The sequence below is a fragment of the Zosterops lateralis genome (assembly GCF_965231275.1).
Source record: "Zosterops lateralis genome assembly, chromosome: 4".
Classification (NCBI taxonomy): domain Eukaryota; kingdom Metazoa; phylum Chordata; class Aves; order Passeriformes; family Zosteropidae; genus Zosterops; species Zosterops lateralis.
In genome coordinates this window covers 51204323-51230202 of record NC_139765.1, presented here as the reverse complement: position 1 = coordinate 51230202, position 25880 = coordinate 51204323, and the positions used below count along the sequence as shown (strand labels likewise).

The 25880-nt window shown below is 38.0% G+C and overlaps 1 protein-coding gene across 2 annotated transcripts in view; it reads left to right on the top strand.

Moving 5' to 3' along the window:
• TSPAN12 (tetraspanin 12) overlaps positions 1-24975 on the top strand; it is a 41517-nt gene extending 16542 nt beyond the window's left edge. Inside the window, exons 5-8 of one of the 2 annotated variants that reach the window (XM_083859277.1) lie at positions 10778-10852; positions 15094-15201; positions 18035-18178; positions 23422-24975. In XM_083859277.1, the coding sequence (XP_083715403.1) occupies positions 10778-10852; positions 15094-15201; positions 18035-18178; positions 23422-23727 (633 nt within the window). In that variant the 3' untranslated portion in view covers positions 23728-24975. The remainder of the gene's footprint in view (positions 1-10777; positions 10853-15093; positions 15202-18034; positions 18179-23421) is intronic. The other variant, XM_083859278.1, reaches the window with a different exon arrangement.
• The last annotated feature ends 905 nt before the right edge of the window (positions 24976-25880 follow it).

Here is a 25880-nt window from a genome sequence, read left to right as displayed (position 1 = left end):
ACTGTAAAATACTTCCTGGCTGAAATTTTAATTGCAAGTTCTTGTATTTTTAACCATGACTTTTTTATAACTATAACTCCAACAGCACAGGATTCAAATTTGTCTGTGTAAGTTTTCACAAAGGGGAAAACTGTTAGAAATATTTCATGGTCAACAGGGCAAATCCTGCTACTGATTTTTATCATGGAATTGACAGAGAAATAAATATTCCTCAGAGCTAAACGTTGTTAGACCCTGTTGGTGCCTGGTTAAACAGTTTATTAATTCAGTTATGATGGAACCTGGTTATAAATTGGACCCTGGTAGACTAAATGATATATTGAGTTGAAACACAACCAAACCATAATTAAACTAGTGGTTTCTGTGAAGTCTATCTGAAGAATGCTGAGATACTAATGACTGTATCACCATTTGTGGCAAATTGTTCTATGCACATACACTCATTTCAGGCCATGTGGATGCAGAGGTGATAGGGGTGATTAAATTTGGACATCTGCTATGTCGCAAGATGCCAGTAATTGTTAATGTTTTCTTCCTAGAAGGCATTCTTACTCTGTGTGAAATGTTAGCTGCTTTACAGTACCACAGCATCAACTATTCTGTTGTACTTATACCTACAGTTGGCAGGAATTAATATGAGACTTTAGTGGTAACAAATTTTGTTGTCTTTTTTTTTTTTCCCTTTTTGTGGCAGCTTGTGTTTCTGTAGTAATACATAGCATAGGTTATTTGCTCTGTAGTAATAGAGGATATTCGTTCCTATCCATGTGGACTCCTAGCACAGTTACAGCTGCTCCAGTACCTTGTACTAACATTTGGCACTGGAATTGTTATTTACCAACCAGAAGTATTTCTAAATTATTTAGACACCAAACATTGAAGGGAAGAAACTACTAGCTAACATACTTGGTGTAAAACCGTGCAGTTTAGTATTAAGCTGGGCAGACTGAGTTTGTATTTTGTGGCTTTTATCAACAGCCCATTTACAAATGTGGGCCGAGTGGGAGGAAGACAGAGCTTCACAAGACAGATTGTCCTACCTTGTTTGAAAGACTGGTTTAAATGTGTTTGTAATACTCAGTTCAGGTTTGATGAGAAGCCAGTACTCTGCTAAACCTCAGTTTCAGGTAGCCTGTGAGTAACTGAGGGGCTGGACATTTAGCTTGCATTCTGAAGTGCTGCTTATTTGATGTTCCACTGGTAAGAGAAAATGCACTTCAAGTTCACCAATTTTTATGATACCCCAGTAGTTTCAAATATGAGCAACTTTCTCAAAAAAATGTAATATTTTTGATCTTTCCATATTTCTAACTTTGAATTCAAAGGTAAACTGCTGGAGATGGTGCCCGTACTAATTACTGTACGTATTTTTGCCTTGAAATGGAAAACAAGTGTCTTTCCTGTTTAGATCAGGATTTTTAAGGTTCAGACAAGTTGTTTGATTTTGAGATAGATTTTGGTGATGCCACAGTGTCACCACAGAGCTAAGCCAGGCTTTGCAGGAAAGTGTGCACTCTGTAGGACTCCTGTCTCTGTGGAGGGAGAGTACATTGGTCCTGGGCTTCAATGCCAACCTCTCTGTCTGCATGGTATATTTTGTTGACCTTGTCTTCCCTGACATAAATAAATCCTTGCTGTGTATGTCCTTAAAATACTTTTTCAAAGGCAACTGCTTTGAAATGGTGCCAAATTTTCATAAATGTGAGAGGGAGCCTACAGAGGAGACATGGATTGCTTGGCCATGTGGGATATTGGGAGTTGTGTAGCCATGAAGATGCTGCCTGCAGAACACACAGCAAGCAAGAGCAGCTGTGTATTTGAGCAGCGTGGGGGGAGCATGACAAGAATTGAACTGGGGGGAATGTCCAGGTCTTCTTGCAAGTACTTGACTCAAATCCAAGTGTTTGCTGTGATCATGGTGATGATCTGCTGCTTTCATCCAGGCACTGAGCAGCTGCCTTGAATGCTTGGCAGTGCTGCAGAAGCAATGCAGCACTATCTGGTGCCATTATCCTGCAGCTCCAAGTAACAAGAGCTGTCTGGCCTCTTGAGGGCAGTTCAGGGAAATGCCTTTGACTTAGGACAGCAGCACTGAGTAGTGCCATTAGGAGGTCATAAATTTTAATTCTTTTCTGTGTATTTCTTCGACAGTGAAGAGACATTTGCTCATGCTTTAGCAAAGAGGCACAGTGCCGAAAGTGCAGACACGTGCTGCTTGGACTCCTGTGCCATGCTTTTTACCTCATGTTGTACTTTCAGGCTCATCTGATGGGAGGTGACTACTTTGTTCTTGGGGACTTACATCCTGAATGTTCATTTGACTAGGTGTCACTGTCTTTGGCCTCATGATCCTTTTGGAGCAAGCCTTGGGGCTCTTTTCTTCCTTGTTCCTGTTTTCCCTTATTCCCACTTGTTACTGCTGCTTCCCTCCAAGTTCTTGAAAGTCATTGATAGTCAGAGCAGTAGAATGGAATGAAACAGCACCAGAACTGAAAGGGGCTCTGGAATAATGCTGCCAGGTCAAAAGAAGAGGGAAGATGGTAATAAAAGGGTTGGTGAAGTGATGGATGTGGGCACTACAAAACTATAGAAAAGACGGGGACAGATACAATGCTAGGTTCAAGGCACCGGGGTTGTTGAAAGTTAGAGTTTTGAGTGATTCCAGGATGGGAATGAAGACTGCTACGTTTTGACTGGGAAAAGATGGGGAGCTCCTGAGATAATATATGGTCTTGCTGCCATAGTGTGGTGGTTTTGGTTTTTTTTTTTTTTTTTTTTTTAACCCCTCTGTCCTTTCCAGCTCCTTTCTCATTGCTTGTTTGCCCAGGTTTTTTTCTCTAGTGAAATGAACAGGTAATGGGAGTGGTTCCTAAGAGCAAGGAAGGAGTATATGAATCCACACAGCCTAGCCAAATCTCTGTGTCTTGTCTGAGACACAGCCCAGTCTCACTGGTGGGATATGCCTTGCTGCTGTTGATCAGCTGCGTTCTTGTTGCCACAAACTGAGTATGGAGTGCATGTCCTGTCAGGTAAATTAATCTTTTTCCTGTTGAATCATACCCTTTTGCCTGTGTAACTGCAAAGGCACTTTGCTGTGTCCATGGGGGTTGCAGTGTAGGTTTTAGATCATAAGAGCATTTCTTCACTCAAAATGTTGATTGTTTGAAGTATCTTGGGGCATGCTGAAGCAGAGTCGTGTATCAGCACCAGATGGGTCTATTTTACAGGGGAAAAGGGTTTTCTTGACTAAGGAAACATTTTTAAGGTGTGTAATTTCCTTGGTAGAAAATAAAGAGGAGGTAGACAAATGAAGGAAGCTGTGTTTTGAAAAATCTGTGCAGAATAGATTAGGTTTTGATATAAATCTTATGAAATAGGGGAAGAAAAAGGGGAAAGGGAATATGACAAGCCTTGAGAAAATCATGGCCTAATGTCTTCACACATGCCCTGTTTGGTAGTTTACCATGACTTTGCAATAACCCTTATTTTGGGAAGTTCACTGACCTGAGGTAATTGAACCCTTAGCAAATAAATCCTAATAATTGTTTATAGTGTGTATTTGCTTACTTCCAAAGTAATACCAGTTTACGTATCGTAACCAAAGATAACCATTAAAGTAAAAATTTACAACTGGTGATGAATATCCCGTAGAAGAATCAAGGCTGTGAACAGAAATCTAACCATTCATAAATAATTTTATTTAGTTTTTTTAAAAAAACAAATGGCTTAGTAAAAAGAACTTGGATACATAGCTTTAAAAACTAGAATGTTCATTTCCATTAAAAATAAATTAAAAATTACTTACAAAGTTTTACATAAAAGAGGTGGACTTTACGAAGATCATAGACTTTAAGACATTTTGATAAAATTTTGTGACCTGGGAAATCAAAGCTAAGATAATAGAGATACTTGGTCATTTTTGTGTGAAATGTATTTATTTTGAAGAACTGGATGACATTCCATAGCTTATGTTGCAAGTTGATGGTTTCAGCTCATTTCCCTGTTGACTTTTGGCTGCATCTCTCACAAATTTCTGTGTTGTCAAGCAAATAAACCAAATTTAAAATCAAGATGACTAATGGACTGTTAATTCCTACAGGGCAGGGCTGAGGGTGCAGGGGAGGCAGGCAGGGGAAAATTTGTGCTGCTGAAGTACATCCTACTGATAAACAGGGTGTCAGTTTTCCATGCAGCTTGTCTGCCTCCATTTAATGAGTATTTGCTCCATTTTTTAAAAAGATAGCTGGATTAATCATTAAAATAACCTTGTTAGCTTGTAAACTGACAAAAATATCAGGAACCATAGCTGCTTAGTTATTACTTGTTACATTTTACACAGAACAGTTTTGGTTCTTGTTGGTGATCCAGTGGTGATGGTCATCTGAGGTTTCCCAGGGGGCAGAGAGATATTTGGATGGCTTGCATCTCAGAAGATCAAGACTGATGCTCTCAGGCTGTTAGCCATTTGTACATGCTATGCATAACTCTGAAAATCTGCTGGCATTTGCTTTACATACATATACTCTGGTCTTGTAGAGGTTACTGTAAGGCTTCATTCTGCAGCTGCCCTCTTGGAATTTCCTTCAGCCCCTGCCCTTTCCAGGGCTTTCTTCACCTCTAATGTCACATGGAACATGTTGCTCAAGAAAGCAGTGTGAGACAGCAAGTCTGAGGAGAATAGAGTTGTTGATCAGCTACTCTTTGCTCTGGCGTAAGGCCTTGGTTTTTTCTTGAGTCTGAGGAGGGAAAAAGGGTTTTATATCTTCCAGGTGAAAAGTGCTTGGGAGGAGGGTAGTAAAGCTTTTAAAAAAGATGTTTATGAAATAAAAGACAGGTGATGTTAATGATGATTCCTTAGTAGGTACACCTTTAAAGAAATGTGCATTTGCTCAGAAAAGTAAGGATTTCTACAGTCTTGTGGAAGAGGTTCTCTGAAAGCTCCTCATGCTCTCTCTTTTCTGCACTACATTGCAACTTCTGAATCCAGTGGTTAGTCCCTGCCTGCGACTGCTATTTGCTTTCCTATACAGAATGCATTCTTGCTTTCTCACTGTCTGGAAGTGGGCTTAGGAAGTCAGTATTTAGACTGTGTTGTGTGATGGGATATATTTGTTCCCTAGGGATTAATTAAGTAGATGGTGAAGTTTCCTCAGGTTGAGAGTAGTTAAGTAGGAAGCTGTCAGAACAGAAGAGCATGATGCAACCTAAAACCAAGAAGGTTTGAGTGAGGAAAAAGGTAAACTAAACCATTCTTGTACCTTTGTAGTTCTGATGAAATTTGGGTTGACACAGAGCCCTGTCTCTGTTCACGTTCCTGGCTCTTGCTTCCAAATCACACTTGCAAACTGCAAAAAAGACAATCACTGGTATGAGCTTTATATATATAGTAGCTGCTTGCTGATGAAGCATTTCATAGGTCATTGGCAAGAAATTACTGAAGCCATCAGTGGCAGAATGAAAAAACACATGGAAAAAGCTCATCACTTCCAGAATATATATGAGTACGCTCAACTTTGTAGTACAGCAGCTCTGATCTGCTTGAGTTGCTTGGCAGCAGAGTGCCATAGTGACTTGGTTACTAAATACCCCAAGTCACCAAATTTCTATTAGAGTTCCTGGTCTTAGCTTTGTTTCTGACACAGTGTTCACACTGCGCTCAGAAGGGCATCCTCAGAGGACAGTCATGCAGATTGTATATCTGTGCCAGTGGTGGCTGAAGTAGGGCACTGGCTGTTGACATTGCCCTGGCTGTTGCACTGAAGGAAACTACTGTAGGGCACTAGAGTTTGAAGTCAAGTTTTCCTTTGCTAAATGTAGTTAGAATTCAATATTTCTGCTGTGAAAAAATCTCTGAGAAGAATTTAAAGTCTCTCTCCGTGTACTATGTTTTCCTGGTGTTCCCCATCATCCTGTTGCCATGTTAGTAAGAAATAGGTTATTTTTTACCAGTTCTTTTCACCTATTGCCTGAAAAGCATAGACAAATTATATTAGGTTATTAATTGCAGGTATCATATGGTATATTCAACACAAAACCTCTAGAACTACAGTAAGAATTCTGTATTACATGTCTGCAGAAGATTGTGCTTCATGCTTTACATCCTTCCCTAAGTTGCCTACAATTGCAACAAAGAAGTCCTGTACTCTGCAGGTTGGAAAGCTATGAGGGAGAGATTTTATGTTGGGAGACACTAAATGTGTATGGTCTTTGCTATTACTCTCTGAACAGAATGCGAAATGTTGGAAAAAACACCTTTCAAACAAAATGCCTTAGATTCAGTAATAGTGATTTTGTGCTTGCACTTGCTATTTTTGTTTTTTTATCTAAGTGATTGAGATGATAAAGAAAGAAATATGTTCAAAGAATATCAAAGAATATTTGATGGTGGACATTAGCTTAGTTTGGTAGAACAAATTTAATACCAAAAAAAGTGTCATAATTTACTTAAGATAAACTAATTTTGTAACTTAGTTTTTTAGCTTTAGATGGAGACATAGGAAGACATTTTGGGGATATGCCAGAGCATATATGCTCCATGTATGGAGCAGTGGCCTATATGGAGCTTTGGCATTGGCATATATGGAACACCCTCTTGTGGGGTGCTACTGTGGTATGCAGAAATTTTATTCATACTAAATTTTTTGATTAAATTTACACAGCCTGTACAGATCTTTATAAAAATAGGTTTTAATTACTTTGTTTTTTAATATATATCTGAAAATACCATGTGCATTTTTTAGTGCTTTATCAGGTTCTGATATGCAGATAACTATTTGAATTAGGACAAAACCTATTCAATACTAGTCCCTGTGTTTTGGCTTGGTAGGTGTTGGTTATGTTTTGTTTTGGTTTTTGTCTTTACTTACTTGATGGTTACCTCCCCTCTGTAGCTGAAATTCGTCATAATGGGATTTGCATTCACTATCCCCCTGTCCTTTCTGTCTTATATGTGAATTCCCTGTAGATGTGAACTTGGGGTTGTTTGACTTGTCCAGGAGCAAGAGCTCCATGGAGGCTGTTACAAGTTGCAGTAAGTGAGTATAAACTGGTTGCATCTGTGCACTAGTAGGTAGTATTTCAGTGATGGGATTCCATGATGTTGTTGTGTGCTTTCTGTATTGGAGGTTTCAGGATTTGAATATTGGCTGTGGTCACTTTTGTAGCTGTACCACATGAGGAGTATTCCAGCAGAACAGGGTCTGGTGATTAGGTGCGGAGTATCTTTACTATCATTCCTTGGCCCTTCATGCCTCTTTACATCTCTGAAACTGGTTTTCACAGCAATGACACTGTTTCTATTCCTACTTCTTGAACGTGTAGTCTCTTGCACGAGAAATAAAGGAGAACATGATTCTCCTGAGCCCCCAGGTCCTTTGGCTCTCTTTCAGGAGTGATGTGCTGGAAACATGGAGTTGTTTAAGCCTCTGCAGTCTGTCAGTGCTGCAAATCCGAGTGCTTGTGCAATGTTCTAGGTATTAGATGAAATGTTCCTGTTGGAAAACTACTGCTTTACAGAGCTGCTGCCTCTGTTTCCTCTCCCTCCTTCCAGCCTGTGACCTGTGTTAGAGGAGGCTTAACAAGGAGGTTGCAGGAGACCAGCTCCTGCTGACGGCATCCATTTTACAGTAGAGGGATGCTGAAGTTGATTATCTTGGCCACAAGCATGATGTATGGAGCAGTAAATGGCTAATGCTTTATTTATTTTTAAGTTGGCAAGTATTTTTACTTTGATTTATTACTCTCTAAAGAGTGTTTTCTGCCAGCATTTCAGTCATTCAGCTTCTCTCAAGGAAGCAACATTTTAGGTTTTTCACACTTTTCCTGGAGGAAATCCTTCAGTGAAGCTGATGGGTTCATAGAAGGATTAAGGCATCACTCCAATTTTCTGATTACTTCGCATAGTCAGATTAAGGAGAGAATGATAGTGATTAGCAATTGCCTACAAAAGGGAAATGTTAAAAGTCTGTAGGATTTGCCTTGTAAAGGGTCTCAGGTTCTTTAAAACAATTACAACTATGCTTTTATTTTATCATAGCTTTTAGATGTCTTTGCAAAACTGTTCACTCCCTTATGTGCCTTCCCTTTCTTACCCCCTCTCTGCCCAGAATAGAAAAAAAGAAAGAAACGAAGAAACAGTAGAATATATCTCAGCAATGGCCGAGAATACTCTGAGGGCAGTGTTCTGTAGAAGGCACTGTCAGAGACCTCCTGCTGCAGTTTGGAGTGTAATATGCAACTGTGCTCCTCAGCGAGTTACTCATCGTTATGACTCGTAGCCACTCAGCCCACAGAAGAAATGTTAAGCCTCCTTCAAAACCAAGTCTCTGTTTCTGGCAGGAACCAGAAGCGTGGAAATGCAGGAAGATGCATTTAGCATTAAGACTCTCATGAGAATTTAACTGGGGACAAGGAATAAGCATTGAAGACAGTAATAATTTCTAAATATGGAAGATGGAAATTAGGGGTAATACATTTAAATAATGGTTAGAGGATTTTTTCCCCAAAAAAACTTGTATAAGAAGTATTTGTTTTGCAAACCATTAACCATTTTGCAAACATAGAGAGAGGTATAATACTCCCCTTCAGTAGCAGAGAGAAACAACCTCTTATGTGGAAGTTGAGTGTGCCTGCAGTCACTCAATTCAGAGCATGGTCTTTCATGTGTAAACTCACTGTTTTCTCTTTTATGTTATGGACAGAGAAGGGCTTTCTCAGGACAGAAAGCTTGATTCTGCACTGCCCTGATGTGTCTAGATGTGGCTAGTCAGGAATGCCCAGTCCCTGGCAGAACTAGAAGTGGTTTATGAGTGAATCTGGCTAAATAGTTTTCTGTCTTGGGCTGTATTCAATAATAGGAGAAAATCTTGGGTTTGACTCCTCTGTCTCCTGCTAGTACCACAAACACTGTTAGCTTACGCACTCAGAAAGATGAGGAAGTTTCAATAGTTAAGTTTGATGAACGAATTAAATGTTACAAAGAACTGCAAATTAAGAGTTCTGCAGAGAGTGTGATATGTACACCCCCAAATGTATCACTTTCACTGCAATCACTGATTTTTGTATAAGATTCAGGGATGGCAGGCTGTCCCAAACTTGTTATTCAGTTAGAATATAAACCCACTGAAATTTCTTTTGACAGCTGAGAAGTGAAATGCACTTTTCATTAAAACATTTAGTTTTTCTTCCTCTCAAAAATGTTGGTATTAGTCATAATGCCCTTAAACATTTTTAATTATAATTATTAATTAAAAGAGCATGTGGCACAAAAGCATGTGGTATTCTTTCCTGCTTTCAAAGTGAATACTTAGGAAAGGAGATTTCCGTGTGTGGTTTTTTGTAAAGAACCCTTTGCAAAATGACTAGGTGCTGTAGCCTAGTAGATACATTGCATAGAAGCTCATGAATTTAGTTTTTAGAGAAAGCACCATTGTTCTTGGAAGGTGTGACTCAAGTTTTTCCTCTTTTGGACCTTTGGAGGATGAACATTTTGGTTATTGAAGACATGTACTGGAGCTCTGTGTGTGCTTACAGTGTTGATTTGTAAGGAAATGCAGTGTGTTGTTCTGCTGTAATGACTGTAAAGATGCAGTGTAACATGAAGAAGACTAGTAAAACAGGAAGCTTTCTTTCTGTACCATCTTCATTGGATAGACCTTGGCAGGGAGAGGGTACAGGTGTCTCCTGAAAATTAACATGAGTATTTTTACATGCACTTCTTATATATCTCAGTGTGCATCTAAATGCCTAATTCAGGGAGTTAGATTTGGTGAGCAGATAGAGATTAAGGCAAGAGAAGTAGCTGCCAAGGTAGCTGTGTATTACTCAGTTCCAGACCAGATGAATGAAAAAGGTGTTATGTAGATAAAGCCTGATATTTGTGGAATACTCTGTTTTAAATGGAGTAAATACATCTTATTTACCCATTAATAGAAAAAAAATCACTTAACATGAGTACATGTTTTGTATCCTAAATAGATTCCAGAATGAAATAACTAAATTAAAAGCCATTTGGCATGTATCCTACTGATGGAATGATATATTTATTCTATTCTATTTCATATTGTGATGGTGTTTCTTTGATTTTCAAATTAAATTAAAATGCATGAAGATTGTAGCTTTAAAGTCTTGTGTACCGGGACGAAAGGGAAGCTCAATCCACTAACATAGAAGAAAGTTTGGAGTCAAGAATGAATGAGAGTATACTTCTGCTTTAAATAAAAGATAAAAGGGTTATTTTTAATAGGGAACACCAGTTAAAGGAGCCTTAAATTCCATGTAGCTTTATCCTGCAGTTCAGAAAGGGTTTGTTGATGCTGTATAGAAGATACTCCCATTCTTTTTAATTGCAGCAACCAGTTTTTCTTAAGCATCATTACCAAGGTCTGTACTTCTTCATTTACACTTGTAGTTCCTATTTTTAAATACTTCAAGGATTATACCTTCTAATACTAAAAGATATTTCAATTAATCTCTAAATATTTGCACAGTTAGACCTGACCTCATATACCTAAATTGCTTTGATAAGAATTAGTTTTCAAGAAAGAAATGTCCTATTGATCTTAGCTTTAATAAAGTTTGCTGCCTGAATTTTTCATATTTTGGTTACAAAAATGTATTTCTATTTCCATGTCTTTAATAATGTGAAATTTTAATAATATTTTCAGATGTTCTTTACCTTTGAAAAAAAGACTTAACATTATTGAAGTTTGAAAAGGTTTTTTTTAATTATTATTTCAAAGAGGATAAAAAATAGTTAAGACCATTCTATTTTCTGCAGTATTTTGGAAGCTTGCTTGTAATATTCTGCGTTGAACTGGCCTGTGGTGTTTGGACCTATGAGCAGGAAATAACGGTGAGTCAGAAAAGGGGTCTGCATTTTTCAGCAGAAGAAAACTAAGTTTTCCATTAACTCACTGTTTCCTAATTGCTGTAGTGTTTATCTCTTCGTTATTCTGACAGTTTAATTTCAACTGATTGCCTTCATTTTAAACAGAGAATTCTCCTGGGAGAGCTTGTCTTTCTGGAAGGCTCTGTCTGGGTTTCTCCCTACCTCATCTATATTTGAGAGCCAAATCCTCCCCCCCCCCCCCCCCCCCCCCCCAGTTTAAGAACTTAGTTTTTTGTTAAGTCTTATTCAAGCAGGTTCTCATTGAAGTCTTTGATATTTTTGAAGACAAATTATGAACTTCAGGCTTAAATAAGGACTTTGGGAGAGGAGACGAGAGAGTTTGAAGGAATTTTGTCCCAAAAGTTCTTTGTGTTTTAAAGAGTGTACTACATTGTAAACAGACAGCATGTTCTTTCCATAGATGACTTGCTGGCTGCTAAAATCTGCACACATCCTCCACAAGCTATAAATGCCAGTTTTAAGCAAAACATGTCTTGACTATAAAACACTCTTCTGTAAACTTGTGAAGAGGTTTTATCTCTGTCTAGTTTTTATAACTACACCAACCTTTAATTTTCAAACTGAGGACTTGTAACCATCACATAAGAAAACAGGTAAGTGTTGAGCAAATTAAGCTGAAATGTAATTACTGGCTGCTATATGCTTACATCTTTACTCAGTCTGGTACATTTTTATGAATAGAGGGACAAATATTTTTCTCTCAACTGCCAAGATATGCCCAATATAATGGTCTTTCCAACAGTGAATGACAATTATATTGCAGTAAGATGTGAGGTAGCTTTCTTGGTAATTACACAGTACTTGGACCAAAAGAATTTCAGGCAGATTTGAAGTCTGAAGTTGCATAGCAGGACTTTGCATCAGAATTCATTCCCTTGCAGTACAGATTTCAGAGAGCTGTTCTAATATAATAGAGATTAAGGCTACTCCTTTGCTTTAAATGTCAGCTTGCGTTGATTCATTTCAAAATTTGGAATACAGACAAGAGGCATTCTTCATGTTGTGGGCACAGCTGCCCTCTGCAGGGGTTTTGCCAAGGATGACTGCTACAAGTAACATCCATAATTCCACAAAAATCTTGTCAGTGGAAACTGCCCGAAATAACATGGCCTTCACAGCACTGGAACATGCTTTCTCAGCCCTCACTGTTTAGTTAGAAAACCTGAAGTTATGGTGTGTTTTAGTCTGACCCCCAAGCTTTTGGTTATCTGCTATTCTACTGAAACCCAAACTTGGGACAGTTTGATAAAGGTTGGCATAACTACCATATGTTTTGTCACTGGTCATACTGTTTCCCTTCAGAAGAAAATATGATTGTACCTGCAGCCCTTTGCTAAAGTAAGCAGCCCTGGATTCCATGTCTGTATCTTCTGCAGTGGGTCACAGCAAACACAGTTGCTCTTTTTTTGCTTTTCTTTGTCTCTTTTTGTCTCTCCCTATATAAATGTATTTTTGTTTTATCCCTCATCTCCTGAAATACTGGTTCAGGTTAGGTTTTTTGGTTGTTGCTTTTTTGTTGTTTTCTCTTTCTGTCTGGTTTCTTGCTCTTCCTTTTGTCCTAACACTACTGCTCTTCATGTGATGAGGTGGGTTTCTTGCTGCTGGGAGCCATAGGGAATGTGGCAGTCTTGAACAGTTATTTTTCAGTGGTTCTTCTATACCTGTGCAGGTCATTCCCTAGAATGTGCTTCCTCCTACTTGATAAAGATAAGACAATTCCCTCTTGTAACCATAGAGTTGTCTTGATGTCATATTGGTTTCAGAGCTGCATTAAATCACATGAGCTCCTGGTGGGTTTCAGAGATCAGTTGACACTAGTGTAGGTGGGTGTGTCGTGTAGTGTGGGTGATGTTGTCAGAAATGTCACTGAGGCATAACTGCCTCTGCCGATCCAATATGGGCTTTCCTTGGTATGTGGACAAGTTGCTCCAAGAGTCCTTGCATAAACAGCTTTCCTTTGCAGCTCATGATAGCTCTCAGCATGTAGTGTGCCTCATGACTAATTTATTCCACCCACAAGATTGAAAAGCCAGTGTGAGTCCTTGGCTTATTTAGGCATTGATCAAGCTTTGATAGTCATTAGAAAAATAATAATGAGTAATTAGGTTGCAATTGGCAGGCTGAGCTTTATAGAACTCAGGTTGAAATCAAAACAGCATCTCTAGATTTTGTTTGTCTACATGTGAGCACTGGTGTGTAGTCAAACGAATGCATTTCAGTCATGTATTATTGGGCACTACTGTGTATATGAGCTGACAGGAAGATATTTAATAGCTACATCAATGTACCTATTACTGATAGAGTTTTACCTGTTGGCATTCTTGAAGCAAACATACAGATTCTGAAATCCCTCCTTAGCTCCAGCATTCAAATTGCTTTCCTGCAGTGAGGTTTAGATTGTTTTGCTTTGCTTTTGATTTCCTTCTCTCATGTCTTGAGTATTTTTTTTTCCTGCTTTCCATTTACTTCCTAAAGAAGTTGGATTCTGTTGTGGATGTAACCTTGGAATATGTTTAACTCAAATAAGTTTAAAAAATAGTCTAGCAAATACAAGCTTAATTGTAGCACTATCAAATATTATCCAAAGAAAGCAAGGTGCTAGCTTATAATGCAGAGGAAAGAAAAATGCATTTAGTACAAAACTAAATTAATTTGTAATAGTGACCTGCATAAATCTTTGTGATAGAAATATTCTGTGATAATGCTTTTGCGTATTTTTAGTACTATACTGCTAACATATTTTTCATGTGAACCATCATGAGTTCAGTGCAAAAATCTGCTAAGTGAAAGGCATGTTAAAATTCTAGAACCTTCTTAATACATTAACAATATGAAGCTTTACTAGGGCATCAAAAATATAGTATAACTTAGTGATAGTGAAATGTTATTGAATGTTCCTATTTGTGTTATAGATTCAGGCAGGCAGTTATTGGCTCTATATTTTTGCAGAGCATCTAGCACAATGAAGATCAGGTTCCTAGAGAAGTACTGTGCAAATTTTCTTTTCTTAGATAACATTTGTTGCTATTTACAGAACGCCCTTACTGTTAGCTTCAGACTGAATAGGAGAGCAAAGTCATGGCTGCTTGAGGAGCTGGGCTCCCCTCCCATCCGAGTGACAGCTGATACTGCAATTGTGGTTTCTTTCACCATGACTATTAAGGCTGATGGAGACAAGGCAAAATTCAGCATGGATGGTATATGGTGACACAGAATGGTGACTGCAGTCTTCAGATCCTTGTTTTGTTGTGGCACGCTGAAATTTGTGCTGCTAAATTGCAGTGAGATTTTGATTTTGACTCATAACTTCACTGTACACCAGGTGCCGTAGCACTTGCCTCTATCTAATTGCATCAGGTTGCTAACTGAGGTGTCATATTCAGACAATGGAATGCACCAGCACCTCACTTCTGAGTTGTCACAGTTGAAGGAAAAGTATTTCAGGAATCCTTTCCGAAGAGAAGATGAGTGAGTGTGTTTGGGGAAAAAATGGTCAAAGGGCCTTGTCTACACTTCCTTATACTGTTTTTGAGCAAGTTACTGAAATGGAGCTCATTCAAGATACCTGCGTGCAGGACTCCGGACAAAGCCAGAAAATGACTGAAAAACCTTCAGGGATAGAATTCATCTCAATTAATTTTATATGCATAGAAGTTAGACATTTAAATCAAAGTTTTTCACCTTAGACAGTGACGTGGATTTGAGACTTCAAGGGAATGATTCATCTGCTCTGTTTAAATTATTTATCTTGAGATGAGTTTCCCCATTTGGCTACCTGTTTATTGCTATTATCTAAGACAACACCAAGGGGATACCTTAACTAGGGCAGACAAATGCCATCCGTGATGACTTGGATGGGACTCAGTTCAAGTTTTATGCCAAGTAAAAATCTGGTGATGATATAAATAAATTGTACCAAATCATCCCTGAATCTCTCCAAAGTATAACTGTGTTTCAGTGTACATTAATTTGTAAGGAATGGAAACAAACAATTTTGCCTTGATATTTTAAGAAAGGCTTATAAAGTATCATAAAAATTGCAACACTAGTTTTACTGTTTTGTTTGAGTACATAGTTATTTTAGTTATTGCACTGGAAAGATCTCAGTAGAGATGGAACCTGTGTGTTTGGAGCCACAGGCCAACTGATCCACTGTGTGAGTCACTTCTCTCTCCTTGCTCCAGGTTCCAGTGCAGTGGTCCGATATGATCACACTGAAAGCCAGGATGACCAATTATGGCCTACCTAGGTACCAGTGGCTGACCCATGCTTGGAATTTCTTCCAGAGGGAGGTAAGATGATAATTAATTCATGAAGTAAAGTAGTACCTGCTCAGTGAGTGTTATTTATCTGCTAAAGGAAAAGGTTAGTTTTCAAGTGAATAGGCAAATAAATGCAAGTTCATTTGGTATGAAACACTGTGTAGTGATGCTGTTCGTTTAACATCACTTGATACCAAATTCTTTGGTTTTTGTAGGCCCTAAAGGTACTTAAACACCAAAACCAGAATGTTAATAAATTCATTTAAATTGCTAACATTCTCATATCCTTCTTCAGTAAGGTTAGGACACCAATACCTTTTAGGATTATTATAGCATTAAAGGATATGATGTATATAAAATTAAAAATCTGCAGGTAAAGTAAAATGACTGTGTCTATATGTTGTTTTAATGTTAAACTGTGCTCCCCTTCCCATAGGCTCTGTTAGTTTCCTTTCATGGAGCTGTCATGGTTAAGATATGTTTAGCTGGAAAGGAATGGGAAAGGAAGTTTCCAAAAAGATGCCAACACTGTCTCTTTGGCCGAGGTTTGTGAAAGTGATGAGGGTTTTTATTTCCTTTGACTTGGGGGGTGGGAAACAAACCAAAAAGCTTCCTTGTGCATTCACAGCTTTGCCCTCTAGCCTACTAAAATTGAGAACTGTTTTTATAGAATGAAGTATTATGTTACAGAAACATGAAATTGCCCAAGGTAAAACCCATTAACTCCAAATATAACTCACGTGCAGGAAGAGAACTCTTTAAATGCCTGTCATTGTGCTGCCCTTGTTGGAATGTTGAAATCTATCATTGTTGCACAGATTTCCTGTTTATTTAAACATTTCCTGGCAGCACTTGGTTACTCTGTATTTATACTAAAACCTGAAAGAAAGAGGTTACACACCAGCATCCCCATCCCTCCCTCCCACCCCCCGTCCCCCAGCTCCCTGCACTGGGCATGTGAGTGCTCTGTGAAACTGAGTAATTCTTCATATGCAGGTAGAGTGTTTATGTCTGTTCTGTATCTGAGATAATATAATCAAATGGTCTCAATCAAATTTGCCTTGAATAGAGCTGGTACTGTATCTTGGTTTAAATCTATAGGTTGATTAAATTAAATACTGCTTCTTTTCCTAGTTGTTGTAGTTTTATCATAATGGCTAGTTATAATATGAACATTAGCAATAAAACTTCAGTTAAGCCTTAATTTTTATAGGTGAGAAGCATTTCGTTTCGTTTAGAAGTTAGAAGAAGTTTTAGAAGTTAGATTCTCCTTATGGCACCTGTGACTAGATGAATGATTTGGGAAACTGAGAAAGCTCTTTTACAGTTCCTTCTTAATTGGTGGGCTCTCATTTATATTCCATCTACTCGAGGTTTAGATGCTGGATATATGAGCCTGGTATGTGCTTTATATCTGAATAAGCACTGTTCGAATGGCCATTCTTCAGCCAGTAGAATTGTAATTACAATTTTTTTACCAGACGTTCAGCCCTGATCAGCTTGGTGTTCTTTCTTCTGTATCTTTTAGCGTCTGAGGGAGGTGGGAAATGTGTTCTCCCCCAGTCCTCTTGCTGGTCTAATATCGAAGTTGTGACTATGCTAAGGAAGATGGAAAGGGTCAGCTCAAGTCAGGAAAGAAGAACTGAGTGGGGGGAAGAAAAGATACAAGAGTAAGAAAAGGGCGTTTAATGAGGTAGTCTTTGCAATTGCAATGAGGAGCCAAAAGCTTGAGCTTTCCTTAAAGTCTAGTGCTGGGAGGAGTTTGAATACCAAACCAATAAAAACTGAGACATGAGAGCTGTGGTAAAGAAGGGAGAAGTGAGATTTTTAAGAGGACTGATGAATTAAAGACACAGTGTGTCCCAGCATGTTTGATTGTGAACAATGAGTGGTGTGGAATACAGGACCCAGGCTCTGAAGCGGGTAAAGAGGGGCAGCTGTGTTCCCAAGCCTGTGGATCAAAGGACTCAGGGAATTAATTACACTTAGGCTGGTCCTGGAGGACTTTCAGGCAGAGAAAGGTAGCATCTTGTTTCTACAACAAAGCATCTTTTCAGTCATGTCAAGTCCACATCCAGTGCCAAACCAAATCTAATGTAGCTGCTTCACCCTTATCTGTGTGAAAGCAGCCTGTGGGAGGCTGGTCATGTGGCTTTAAATCTCAGGGTGTGCTTTGCAGAGAAGATGACAGGTTGTTGGTCCTGGTGGGTTTATAGCCAATTACAGCTTGTCTGCTTTGCAGCCAGACTCCTTATTTTTATGGTCGATTCTGTTGCAGTATATATTTTAATGTGGTACTCCTGCCTTCCATTTTCAGTTTTCCCTTCAGCTTTTGTGATTTCTATACATTTTTGCTTACTCTTTTAAATTTTTTTCATATATTCAGGTAAATCTGTGCTTTCTCTGTTTTCAACAAATGTGTGTGTAGTTGTCCCCTTGCAAGAATAGTTCTCACTAGAATGACCTTTTTCTGCTACTTCTTTCAGCCACAGGTATACTTCTTCATTAATCCCTGTTTTGACATGAAATTGTGGTAGTTCCTTGTAGTAAGGATAGGAGACTCCAGAGGTAGGACAACTTGTGTGAAGCATCCTTTGAGGAAGCAATTGGCAGTTAAAGGACAGAGCAGTAAGGTTGGCTGTTCTTGAAGTATTGATTGGTCACTACATTACATTTTTGATGTTGTTTTTATGTCAAAGTACAGCAAAACAAGATACGTGGAAGCACTTATAGATATTTTTAGTTCTATGTAAATATTTTGAAAGTTGGTATTAGGAACTTTGTTAGGTTTTTTGATGACCTACTTTACCTATTGAAGAAGTGTCGTCATTATTACTGATCTTGACTAATCCTTCCTTTGCAGTTTAAATGTTGTGGCGTGGTGTACTTCACAGACTGGCTGGAAATGACAGAATTGGACTGGCCACCTGACTCCTGTTGTGTCAGAGAGTTCCCAGGATGCTCTAAGCAGGCACATCATGAGGATCTCAGTGACCTTTATCAGGAGGTAAGGAGAAAAATATGGATATATTGGAGGGTTTTGTACATTCTTCCTGATCCATTAATTTTCCAAAATCATCATTTGCAGTGCAACAGAGTAATTTTTTTGTAGAGTAGTTGTGTTCATGGAAATTGTTTGTGGTTATTCTTTGCTAGTGCTGAAGCAGAGGGAGGAAAGAAGGAAGAACAGACCCACTTACCCACCCTTACCTGAAGTGAGATGAGTTAGTGGCAATGCAGCTAAAACCTGAGATGTGCTTAAACTTTGAAGTGTTTGTTTTATATTGGTTAGGTTGGAGTTCAAATTTGTTCCAATCCAAAAGTTATAAATTAGGTATGACATTATGTCCAGGCTCCATCCCATCAAATTACCACAGGGTAAGTGGAAGAGTACTTTAGTGAAAAGTAAAGTGAAGGATGCTTTTGAGACTTCCTTTGGAAGATGAGAGCTCTCTTGTTAACAAAGCCTTGTGTCAGGAGGCAGATAATTTGGTTGTACTCCGAGCATGCATCGAAACTGGTGAAAATACTCTTTCTGCATTACAGTATGATCATTCAAAAATAATTACAAAAAAAAGCCTTAAGGCAAGGACCTGTTTGAACTAAAAGTGGGTAAGGGAGGTCATCATGGTAGCAAGATATTACTGTTTTTAAGGTGAAAATTATAAAAACAAGTAAACATGCTCTTTACTAAAACTCTGTTCTCACGAATACTGTCTAAAGTTTGTCTGAAAACTACTTTGTTAGCCACCATTTTTTTATGCTAGTAGATCTCTGAAGACCTACAATTGTACATTCAGTAACACCAGGATGACCAACAGTCCAAGTAGTCCTACAGCGGACAGAAAGCTCAGTCATGTAGTTGTGAGGATCTGAGAAGAGATGGGTTCTTGGATTACTTTTAGAGTAATACAGGGTGCATAGGAAGGAGGATGGGCCTTAGAATCATGTTTTCAGATGCTGAAGCATGATGAACATTTCTCCAGTGGATGATGTAGCTCTGCATTATGGAAGAGCACCCAAAGAACCATTTTATTTTCTCCCAGTCTCAGAGGCTGTTTAAGACCCATTCTTAGAAGAAACTGTTGCATGGCTCTTGTTCAGGAGCTGTGGAGCAACACCTCTGAAAAGAGGAGATTCACTGTATAAACAAGCCAAAATAAATATTAGCTATTGCCAGGAAACAATCAAGTTTTGGGGAAATGAATTTGTGTAGTGTTGACTCTATGAACAGAAATTATTTAATCTAATCTAGACTTTGAGACATCCATCCTAGGAAGCTGTGTGCTTCCACTAGGAAGAGAGAAGATAGAGCTACCAAAAGGCAAGTGCCTCAGAAGGCCAGTCTGTACTAGGAACCTTAAAGACGGTGGCAGAAGTTGGGTTTTTTCCCACCAGCTACTTGTAGATTCTCTCTTGCCTTCTGGCAAGGCTCACGGCTCTGACAGCACTGGTTATGCTTTAGAAGTGTCAGTCCCTGAATGAGAAAGCCATTCAGGCTTCTGGGGCCTGCCAGTCACACATTTTGAAAAACTAAAAATTATGGCTCACTCTGCAATAATGGTTACTTTTTGTATTACTGTTGCTACTGTTAATACCATACAGACAAGTCTGTTGTACAGAGCCTCCAAGGAGTATATGGAAGCTGTAGAACATTCATTTGCCCCCTGCCTGAAAAGGCAGGAGTATGTAAGCAGTGTCACTCAATGAAAAACTGCTCTTTGAGCTCAGGAAGCTCAAAATTTCTGAGAAGTATTAGTCATTATAATGTAGTGTCTAAAGTGCAAGGTTTTCTTGTCACCTCTTTTGCTAACATTTCATGCCCGTGCCATATTCCAGGAAAATGGTTCTCTGAGCACTTCATATGTTCAAGTTCTTTTGGTTCTATTTGGAGAAAATTAATAGCCAAAGATGATTATTATTTAAGACATAAGGGCTGTGTTAAGACCTTCTTGATAAAAGAAAGGGTGCTTGGCTTTTTTTTCCAAAGAAATCTGAAGGGCACATTTATGGTTCCTCCCCTACTGTACCGCAGAGCATTTTGGATGGATTCCGCACTTAGCAAAAATTTATTTTTGGTTCTCTACTGCAGAACCTATTACCAAAAAGGGACAGGCTGTGTTCAGTAGTATCAGCCACAAAAATACTTCATTTCTCTTTATGTACAATATTTTGTTGGCAAAATGTTTCTTTCCATGGTGCTTGCCTGTGGGGTGTCTCACAGACTCTTACAGTATGCTTGCAATAAGTTTATCAGTATTATGCAAAACCAGCTTACACTTCCAAGACTAATCTGCCTAAATTCTGCTTTGGAGAGCTAAAGGAAAAAAGCCTTTTTAGAAAGTGATTCAAACCAAACTTGCATAGTCTAGTGGCTTGAGAGGGAGCCTGATAAGATTAGCTTTGCTAGCCTAAAATTGGTTTTTTTAAATATTTGGCAAGTCCATTCTTCAGAAAAATTCTTTGTAGTACTTCAGAAAACTGAAGTTTGGTTTGTCTGGGACTGATAAATGTGGGTTTTTTTGTAGCTGTGCTGTGATTTTTTTTTTCCTGGGAACTCAGAACTTTCTATAGTCTAAGCTGGGATCCTTCACAATATAATTTTTGCAGAAAGAAAGGTGACTTACAGTTCTCCTTGAAAGTACTTCTGGCAGGAATCATATTTTCCCTGCTGGATATTGAAAGTTATTTTTCAGTTTCTTGAATCGCTTTTATTCTGATGAGCTTCGGCTTTGGTGCAGTTCCATGAACAGACTGACCTTAGAAAGAGCTTGGTTGTGGGGGAAGTGTGAAGATGTCTTTATGGCCTTGGAGGTCTGTTGTGGTCTGAGAACAAGAGGAGCTCCACCCATCTCGTGATTGCGAACTGCAGTGTAGATAAAATGTTTGGTGGAAGTTGATATCTTAAAAAAAAAAATCAAACTTGCATGTTCAATATTTTCTTTTGGTTTCTGGCATAATTTTTTGTATACTCAAAATTCATTCTAATTAAATTAATTTTCTTTTAATTTTGGTTTGTTTTAATATTTAGTTTTATTATTTGCTTTAATATGCTTTTGAGTATATTCAAAATTTGACTATACAAAAGATTAGTTGAGTTTGCTAATGGTTTATCTTTTCTGCTCAGTGAAGTACCTTATTTCAGTTTAGATTCTTATTCTGTGATGAAGTAAATCAGTTATATATGCTAAATAAGAAATACATACTTTTTTCTATTTCAAAACTGAAAGTATAAAGTGAATGAATCAGGCCTTTAATCTGTAGCTTTGTAGGAATCTGAAGCTGATTATTCTGAATAATTGCTGCTAAGTTTTATACTATATTGGATTTATCAACAAGAGCTCATCCCCATTTAGTGACAAACTTTTGCTGGGGAAGTGTATTTATGTACTGTTTAATTGCAGGCTGCCAACTATGAAATGTCACATAAGCAGAAATAAAATGTATGAATGTGAAGTTAACAGGGCTGGCTGTGTTTTCTCAGTTTTGAAACTGATTTTGAACGTGTATTAGAGGAGAGCTCTAAGAACATCATTAAATGGTGGAAAACAGTCTACCTAGACTGGGCATAATTTGTCTCAGTTATGTGTCTGTGTACTGCAGGAGATGTAGGCAATAATGTTATTGCTCTCTGTTAGTGGGTGTTTTCTCTAGGCAACAAATGAACTGAGTTTGAATATTGCTGTGGTGAAGCATTTTTAAATTGTGACCAGCATGCACCTTCATCTGTTTAAGTTATCAAAAGTATTAAAATGCAGCCATTCTCTGTAATTAACAAAAAAAATTTGGGAAATGGTGTAACTACAGTTGCCTTCCAGTTGATGAAAAGAAGCCAATGTGACAGTTTTTGTCCCCCACTTCAGGTCCAGTTACATTGCTTTTGCTACAGTGTTGTTTTTTTCTTTTGAATTTTCAAAGAATGCATACTTGCTCCTTTTTCTGTGTCTTTGCTGCTGTTTAGAAAATGAAACAGTGAAACGAGCAAAGACATTGATATCCTATAATTTTTTCTGGTACAATTATTATTGAGTACATTAATTTTATTTAGATCTTTAATGAAAATTAAGGATTGACTACAGTGTGAATTTTGTGTGTGTGGCAAAAATTGGACCTTTCATCAAATACATTTAGGACTGTAGCATTTGAAATTGGCTTTGGGGAAATTAGCTTTGGGAATTTAAGTGTGATTGAAAAGTGTTATTTATCATGCTCCGTCTTCAGATTCCATCACTTTGATCAATTGCTTTATTTTCTTAGAAAAGCCATAAGAAATATGAAGTGAGGATATAAATGCAAAAAAATAATTCTGAGGACAGTGCCCATTTTGATGGGTTCCTGATACCTGCTTCTGGGACCAGTGCCCATCCAGTTTGTTTCTCTGAATTTCCCCTTGATGTTTATGTTGCCTTGATAATTGTGCTGTGAAACCCCGCAAAGCTTAGAATAGAGAACAAGCATCATCCAGAGTAGCAGAGGCCCGCCCCTCTCTTCATGGTTTTATTTTCTCTAAGGCACGCATCACCCTTACTGAGCTACGAGCATTGTAACTTTTGTTTGCACTGTTAGCCAGGAGTTCCCTAAGCTGCTGTCTCTTTGTGGATATGTGCAGCCTTCCAAGGGCTTGGGAGCTTTTCTGGAGCCTTATGTGGTAGTTAGTTGGCCATGTAAGCAAAGTGTAGAGCCTGCATTGAAATTTTGGAAAGAGCTAAATTCCATTTCTATGAACATCAACTTAGGACGTTGTAACATAGTTTTCATGAGATGTTTTCTCATGAGGTTATGCAGGTCCATAGGTCTTTCCTGCAATACTGTTTTAGCTTCAGAGGGTAGTAGTATCTGTAGAAAACGTCTAAAAGAGCTTAAAATAATTGTCAACTTTGAAGATCTTCAATTTAAGAAGAGAAGCAAGATGATAAAGACGACTTTAATGGCTTTTTAAACCTTCACAAAACTAGTTGAGTTTCTTCAACAATTAGTGAGAGTTGATAGGCATTCAGAGCAAGTTTGAGTGATTTCTGAATTGAAAAGTAACACAGATACCTTGCAATAAAGTCTCTGTGTATGAGAAAACTTAAAGTTGGCATCATGAAAACAGTTAAGAAGTAGACAAAATAATTTTCAAAGTATTGTTTGAAGGAAGTGAGAGAAAGATTCTTGGGAGAAAAGACAGCAGTGGGTAGGATGAGCTAAGCCTTTGGAACTGCAACTCAAATATTATTGACTGTGTTTTAATCTATTTTTGTTTTCTAGGGGTGCGGTAAAAAAATGTACACTTTTTTGAGGGGGACGAAGCAATTACAAGTGCTGAGATTTCTAGGAATCTCGATTGGAGTAACGCAGATCCTGGCTATGATCCTCACTATTACTTTGCTGTGGGCTCTGTACTATGACAGAAGGGATCCCAGAGCAGATCAGATCATGGCACTGAAGAGTGATACCTCGCAGGAGCTGTCATGTCATTCCATGGAGCTACTGAAACCCGGCCTGACCAGGATCTTTGAACATACATCCATGGCAAACAGCTTTAATACACACTTCGAAATGGAAGAGTTATAAGTGATGCAATGAAGCTGTGAAGTCACAGAGGATGTTTTGTTTTGTTTTGTTTTGTTGTTATTTTTGTTCTGTTCCATCAAAAATACCAAATACACCAGTCTTCTTATGTGTCAGAAATCAGCTAATGAATAGAAATGAAGGAGACCAGCAAAGAAAGATGAGCCTGTTGTCAGCCGAAAAAGAGTTGATTTTGTGTGTTTGTTTTTTAAAAGGCACTCATTCAGTTGGGCACAGTAACACTCATTGTCACAAGCTGTGTGAAGTGTAAAACACTGACTCGATCACAGGTAGACTGAACCTGGAAGGAAGCATCATGGGAAGAGAAATACTCATCTTCTGAAGAAACAACTGTGCTTTGAGTAAACAAAATGTGACTTCAGCTGAAATTGACTTTTAATAAGCCATTTAGAAAATGTCTTAATCAGGGATCTATGTATGTACAATTGTGTGTTTTCATGTGTGCATGTAAAGCAGAGCTACAGTTCAAGTTACTACTTGGATTTAAAAATATGCAAGATTTGTAAAAAGGGCAAGATTTTCTTTTTTCTAACAAAACTTTTATCTTAGCTTTTGTTCTTAAAGATGATCTAAAACTTCTATTTTTATCTAACATAATGATTTTTAAAAAAAATTTTAAATATATTAAACAGGGATTGAAAACAAAACTATAGCTATGGACAAAAATAGACTTTAGTTTTCTGGAGAATTCTTCTTTCAAATAGTTTATTCTGTGGAATGTTTCTTAGTAAAAAGGAAGAAAACCTTAAACATTCTTTCCAAAATGGGAATCAATATGGGAGTAGCACATTTTTATAGATAAATCTTTTCTCCTGTCTGTGATTCCCCTGAAGCTAGAAACAAAAGACTGCAAGAAAAATGCTTACAGTTCTGGATGCTATTGCAATAATTGTAAAAGTACATGAGGAAAAATTTTACTTTGGTGACTGCTTCATTAAGAGCTCTCTGGTGGCTTAAAATGCCAACCAGAAACAGATTAAAATGTATTTATTGAGGTGGGGAAAGTGCATTTTACTGTATTTTTATGAACGTCTATGTCATAGGATTATTTTTACAATTGGCCACGCTCTTGAAATATATATTTGTTCCACGGAGTATAGTAGTTTGTGGCAAATGAGCTTTTCACATAATATTACATTTTAAAAATTCTTTCATTTCTTTTGGAATTTGTAAAAGAAACAAGAAAGCAAGGTGTGATTTGGTAGACAATAAAACTACTTTTGTCTTAAATTCTGTAATGGCTTTTTTATTTTAGTCCAAGAGTGGGAGTGCTTTGGATGGGCATGGGAGGGTCCTCCTGCTAATGTGAGTTAATTTGACTTGTCTTAACTCATTCCACTTACTCTGTTGTGGAAAAACTGCAATGTTAGTGTAATTTTCCTTTTTTTTTTTTTTTTTTTTTAATTGCTTCTGGGAAAACTTCTTAAGGGCTTGTGATATTAAGTTCTTCAGTTGTGTGGGCTGTTGGCTTTTTAGCATTCTGCTTCTGAGTGTAATTGTTTCAAGGGTGCCATTGCAAGCAAGATTAGCTTTCTGCTTTTGTACTTCTATAGATGCTAGTACTTATTTTGGGACGTAAAAAGAAGATCGAAGGAGAAACCACGCCAAAATTTTGCTTGGAATATCTTTGTCAGGAATACTTTCTTATATTCTGCTTAGGAAGACTTGGCCCAGTGTAACTGAACAGGTACAGCAGAGTTCCACCCCTCCCACTGCTCAGCCTGGGCAGTGTTGTTGCTCAGGGTGAGGTTCCTGTGTAGACAAGAGCAGGTGTCTAACAAAGTCTGGATATAGAGCAACTCCAGGATTCAGAGTGCTGCAGAGACCAGTGGTACTTCAAAGTGCATTCAGTCATCATTTGTCCCTGTTCAAAAACCAAAACAAAAAAAGTCAGTACAAACCACAATCGTGGAATTCTTGATTGTAGATTACATGTGCACAGCTACCTTTGGCAGTGAATTACTGCTGAATGTAAGGAATTTCACTTAAGTAGTTTAAAAAAAGTAATGTAAAAAGAAATATAAAATTCCTTTTTTCCAGGAAACCTCAGCCCTTAAAGTTTTACCTGAGAGAGTGTCTGTGGAAGCTCCCTTAGCCATACTTCAAATATTCCTAGGCTTTACATACAAGGACTG